The sequence below is a fragment of the Triticum urartu genome, chromosome 6A (genome assembly GCF_056163025.1).
Source record: "Triticum urartu cultivar PI428250 chromosome 6A, HENAU_Tu73, whole genome shotgun sequence".
NCBI lineage: Eukaryota > Viridiplantae > Streptophyta > Magnoliopsida > Poales > Poaceae > Triticum > Triticum urartu.
The window spans coordinates 144,394,507-144,400,346 of record NC_141878.1 but is presented as its reverse complement, the minus strand read 5'-3'; the positions used below and the strand labels follow the sequence as shown (position 1 = coordinate 144,400,346).

Below are 5,840 nucleotides of genomic sequence, written 5' to 3'. Positions count from 1 at the left end.
CGCCAGCGGCGATGAGGGATCACAGATCAAAGGAAGAAGCCTGGCCTAATTACGGACGGGAATACGAATGGCGGCTAATTGCTATCTAAAGAAGCCACTGGCCAACTAGAATTGCGTTTTTCTAGTCCAAACAAAGTTTTCCACGAGCTGATTATTAACCGAAAAATTAGTAAAACCAGTTTTTACTAAACATCAGCTAGAAACTCGTTTTATATATTCCCGTGGCTAATATCTGCTAGCCAAACAACGCCTTAGTGTGATGTAATTAATATGAGCACCGGCAGTCATCACTGACCGACCGCTAAGAATGGTCAGTCAATGATATATCCATAGCGCTTACCGGCTACAACGAGTGACCGGTCAGTGTAACATATTTAGGGGATAAAACTTTTAGTTTTAAACATACTGATGCTCCCTCCGATTCATATTAATTATCACTAATTTAGTACGTTGTTTGTACTAAATCAACAACAATTAATATGGATCAAAAGAAGTAATATATTTTCAGTGTAGAGCACATTGATCTAATCTTGGGGTGTACTGGCCTGTGATATTCCTATTATTTTAAGAGTTTTCTTGCACGCACGTACAAGTTTACTTGTATATTGAACATGAGAGAAAGGGGGTCGCTCGCGTGTGTTTACAAGATAGGTGTATATTTGATACATATAATTAGAACATACTAATATACCTATTTTAAGACAAACCTATCTTTGAAAATATTTGTGCACCCGAAGAACTAAACAGATAAAATAAAAATTGATGCATCAAACTTCATCACACGCCGGCAACGGCCGGTTTGCAAGGACTATAATTTGACCCTCTAGTCTTTTATGCCTTTTCTTTCATCATGTTTGATGTACAATTTGGAACTTAATTGAAATACATTGTAAATGAAATATTGTGTGAATAATTAATCATAAATAATCGACTGAATTGAATGAAACTCAATATATATGCATTATATATATTACACAAAGCCAAAATGATAAGATAAATTATATAAGACAAAGACATATAAGTGAAAAAAAATATGAACTACCTATACTACTACCTTTTCTTATTCTCTTCCTCCTCCGTGACGTGAGCAGCGAAGTCCTGGGCCCTCTTGATTCGGCCCTCGGCCACCTCCACCAACCCATGCGACTGTGCCATCCCAGCTTCTAGGACCGCACTAGCCTGCACATTTGAGGCATGGTGTTACGGGGTAGGGAGGCGGTCGGGGCCGATAGCCGCTTCCATGGTGGTGTAGGCCTCGGATTATATGCGTCTAGACTGTGCGAGGGATTTTTCGAAGCACGCGATAAAGTGCTTGCACCGACGGGTTTCCTCCTTCTGGTGATGCTTGTCAGGCATAATGGCATCTTGAATGGCCCAAAACTCGCCTAGCCCGTCGTCTTTTTCTTCATCGGCTGGCAATTTTGACTATTTTGACTTATGAACGAAATCAATTCACAAAATGAACTGCTCGTGAAACTATTTCACAGCACTGACCCTTTTGTGTAGCGCCCGCCACGCAGGCGCCACACCCTACGGTGCAGCGCCTAGCTCGGGGGCGTTGCACCTCAGTCCACCGTGGCAGCCCCTGGGCCCGCACCCAGCAGTGCAGCGCCTCAGGGCTAGGCGCTGCACCGTAATGTGCAGCGCCCGGCCCGCAGGCGCTGCACTGTGACTTAGATGCCAGCCGCCCGCTGCCCCCCCCCCACCCCACCCATTCGTTCCAGAGGAGTTACAGAACAGGCGGCCGGCAGCTTCCTCCTCTCCCCCTCTCAATCCCCTCTTAAGAAATCTTCAAATCTGACGATTTGGCCCGTAGATTCCTTCACCAATCCATCCTAGAAGGTACTTTTCTCCGATCCCCTTCTTTCTATCCATAGAATGTATGCTATTTCGGAGATTTGAGGAACCCTTGTTTGAATCTTGTGTGTATTAGATTTAGGGAATTTTTGTTTGAATCTTGCATGTATTAGATTTGGGGAACCCTTGTTAGACTAGAATGTGGTTTGGATACATAGGTTGACATGTTATTTATATAGTTTGGATACATAGGTTGACATTTTATTTATATGGAAAAGATATTTGTATTGAATCTTGCATGAGGTAGGCTTAGTTTAGTTTATTGAAATTACATTTGTATTGGCAAGAGTGGTTTGGATACATAAGCTTTGTATTTTGCATCTAGTAGGCGTACTTTAGTTTATTTGTATTGAAAAGATAATCGTGTTGACAAGAAAGCTTTCTTTCAAAATTGCTAGGATGGTTTGGCTTCTCGATGATCACTGGGACAAACAATACCGGTCGTACGCTATGGCGGTGGAGCAGCGGGTAATAATGAAAGTGGCCTGTTTTATGAATTTCGTATTTATTTCAAACACAAATGCCCCATATGTAATGTTATGAATTGTTTGTTTGTAGGCGCTTGCACCTTTGAAGCTTCGTTCTCACGGGGTCACCCTTGGGTGGATGCGCTATGATGAGCGATACACACCGTATGTAAGGGAGACAGGACTTCTCCCTTTCATTCATATGGTCAGACGATCGACGCCACCCAACAATGCTCCAGCACTCACCGCGCTTATTGATCATTGGCAGCCGGAGACACATAGTTTCCATCTACGGACCGGGGAAATGACAGTGACGCTCCAGGATATTGCTATGATCACCGGTCTTCCTATCGATGGGAATCCTCTATGTATGAGCACCGACTCCGATGGGTGGCGCGCGCAGATGCATGCCCTTATCGGTATGGTTCCTCCGGAGCCTCCGGAACCAGCAGCAGAAAACAAGAAGAAGGAAAGAGTCGCAGCCGGTGCTACTTTCATGTGGATTACTGAGCACTTTGGTACTTGCCCACCGGAAGCTGATGAGGACACGGTCAAGATATATGCTCGTGTCTACATGTGGTATGTGATATCCAGGACTATGTTTGCTGATGGCACAGGCAAGAATGCTCCATGGATGTGGCTGAAGGCGTTGACCGTCTTCGATAGCAAATGGAGTTGGGGTTCGGCGACACTGGCTTACTTGTATAGACAGGTATGAAGTTGTTTCTTTTTCACTTCATTGCTACATTATGAATGCGATCTTGCTCTTAATTGAACCATGTTCTCTTTTATGTGCAGTTGGACGAAGCCTGTTGTAGGTCATCTGGAGGTATTGGTGGTTGTTTGCTCGCACTTTCCATATGGAGCTGGGAGCGTTTGCCGGTCGGACGTCCGAAGAAGGTGAAGTACGATGATTGGGACGACAAAGGCGACCTACTACGGCTACCCACTTGGGCTTACAAGTGGGATGTGATAAATGAGACGACAGATGATCCCTCGGTCATGTACAAGTTGTACCAGAGTGAGCTTGACGCGATCACACCTGAGCAGGTGAATTGACATGGCATAAGTGATTATGATGCTTCTATTGCAACTCGATATCAATTTTGCATTCTATCCCATTTTTGCAGGTGATATGGGAGCCGTATGGAACAGGAGATAGTTTTGGTGACCCTTTAGAGTTCAGGCTGAATCCGATGTGCACTAGGGATAGGGATCTCTGGCGTATGCGGTGCCCACTCATATGCAACTGGGCGGTTGAGCTTCACCTCCCACATCGAGTGCGCCGTCAGTTTGGTTTGTTCCAGGCACATCCGCCGGAGTGGGAGGACACGGACAAGTTGCTACACGCGTAAGATATAATTAACCTTGAGTACTTAGCAGCTTCTCGGCGGTTTCGATGCTACTAATATTATGTTTCTAACTTGCAGGTTGGATAGGAAAAGGCAGCGGAAGATTAAGGATTGGGCCAAGCATCACAGAAAGTATGTCGTATAGTTTGCGCTTAGTGTGGAGCAAGCTAGGGCTGGAAAAGGAGTCCAGCTTCGTGAGCACTGCCCTGTAGCGTTCAACAACTATCTCACATGGTTTCTTGCAAGTACCCGTGTGGAGGTATGCAAGCCGGCGTATGCTGAGGAGATTTTGGAAGAACCCACTGTTTTTGATGAGGTAGCCCAACACCAGTACAACGCATTAGTCAGGAAAGGCAACTCAGTGATCCCTTCAGCTCCAATGATGAACTTTGTGGTATTTGCCCTCTTTGCTTTTCATTCACACTATTCACATCTTCGCTTGCCTAACACGTTAATACCATTTCTGTTCATAGCGTGCCCAGATCAAGAAAGCAGCTGATGAGACCGAGACTATTCTTGAAACAACCCCGGCTGGCAAAAGCGATGGAGAAGGTGCACTTCGAGCATTCATCAAGGTTCACATCTCCTTCAAACTAGCACTTAACATGTGTTGCTACGTTCGATGTCTCATTCACTTGTACATGTTGCAGCGCCAGGGCCAAAAGTTAAGGCGGCTATCAAACCTTTTTGGTTGTCGTGCCCCGAGTATGTATCACCAGAACGGTCTAGGTCGGCGACACCATCAGATCCCGCTTCGGGCCAGAGCCATGGTGATCATTTGGAGGATTAGGATGTGGGTGTGGTCACCCAAGAGGTATGGCATGAGCATATATATCCAATTGTTGATGCATTGCTAACTATATCCTCACACACGGTCTTTCCATATCTTTTGTTGATGCATAGGTTGCTGATGATGATATGACATTGGGGGCGTACCAGGTTAGGTCTGCATACATACTAAAGCCTAGAAAGGGAATCAACAAGTACACACCTTAAGACTTCACCGAAAGAGGCAAAAGGACGGTCGGCACCTCGCGGATGGCGGCTTTGGATGACTATTTGAATGACGATGTCGATGACGTGGAGGAACCGGAGCCGGAGCGGGAGCGTGTTCTCTTCCTAGGAAGGTCAAGAAGTTAGCCAGCAAGAGGGGGGGAGCAGCCAAAAAGCGCTCAAGGAACTAGCTCTTCTTAGGAACCAGCCATAGTCCTTTATTTGTGGTATCTCTATGTTGAACTTGATCCTCTTTGTATGTCTTAGTTATGTTGAACTTGGAGTTGATGTCTTAGCAATGTTGAACTTGGTCCTCTATGTTGAACTTGATCTTCATTAGCTTCACCATTAAAGCCCTCATCTTGATCATTCACATTGGCAGCCTCCTTAACCACCCTCTCCATGAATATCTTTTCCTCCCTCTCTTTTTTTTCAGCTGCAATTTCCCAAAGCTTCATGGTTCCTTCTTCAAAATCCTTTTGACGCTTCTTCTGTGCCTCCTCACATTTCCTCACCAATGCTTGCTCCCTAGCGCGCATCGCATTTGACGCTCTCTCTTCTTCCTTCCTCTTCTCCTCAAGCTCCTCTTCCTTTTTCTTCTTTAGCTTGGCTGCATCCTCCTCTCTAAGCTTCTTCGCAGCCTTCTCCCACCATCCCGCCATCTCATCTTCGCCATCCTCCTTCATTGTTGGTTTGTTGGGTTGGGAAGCCGCCATACCTACAATGAGTGAAACATAATGGTTAGTAAAGACAATACAAACAAATGGAACATATGAAAAAAATAACATATGGAAAACAAGAACATTTGAAACATTATAGTTAGTGAGCAACATACGGAAATGGTCCATCGAGGTATCCAAACATTCCTCTATAACGACCTTGCCCTTGTCCATCACCACGGCCATGTCCATCACCAAGGCCAAGACCATCACCACGGCCAACACCACCACCACGAGCTCTACCACCACCACGGCCTAGACTACCACCACCACGGCCTCTTGTAAGTCCTAGTTGCCGACCTCTTTGTTGCCTAGATCCTCTTTGACTAACACTTGGTTGGCTTGGCACTTGTTGGCTACCACTTGGTTGGCTAGGCACTTGTTGGCTACCACTAGGTTGGCTCCCACTTGGTTGCCTTGGCACTTGTTCGCTACCACTAGGTTGGCTCCCA

The 5,840-nt window shown here is 45.7% G+C and overlaps 1 protein-coding gene across 1 annotated transcript; it reads left to right on the top strand.

Moving 5' to 3' along the window:
* The first annotated feature begins 2,256 nt into the window (after positions 1-2,256).
* LOC147964510 (serine/threonine-protein phosphatase 7 long form homolog) lies at positions 2,257-3,839 on the top strand. The gene is made up of 5 exons (XM_087531144.1): positions 2,257-2,325; positions 2,416-3,036; positions 3,123-3,374; positions 3,455-3,675; positions 3,755-3,839. The coding sequence occupies exons 1-5, from the start codon at positions 2,257-2,259 to the stop codon at positions 3,819-3,821; spliced, it is 1,230 nt and encodes a 409-aa protein (XP_087387270.1). The 3' UTR covers positions 3,822-3,839.
* Positions 3,840-5,840: the final 2,001 nt, after the last annotated feature.

What these genes read in the sequence shown, in the direction of transcription:
- LOC147964510 (XM_087531144.1), top strand. Translation starts at nt 2,257, where the DNA reads ATGGTTTGGCTTCTCGATGATCACTGGGACAAACAATACCGGTCGTAC. An exon ending in TGGCTTACTTGTATAGACAG is followed by an intron (nt 3,037 to 3,122) that starts GTATGAAGTTGT and finishes TTTTATGTGCAG; the next exon opens with TTGGACGAAGCCTGTTGTAG. An exon ending in ACGGACAAGTTGCTACACGC is followed by an intron (nt 3,676 to 3,754) that starts GTAAGATATAAT and finishes TCTAACTTGCAG; the next exon opens with GTTGGATAGGAAAAGGCAGC.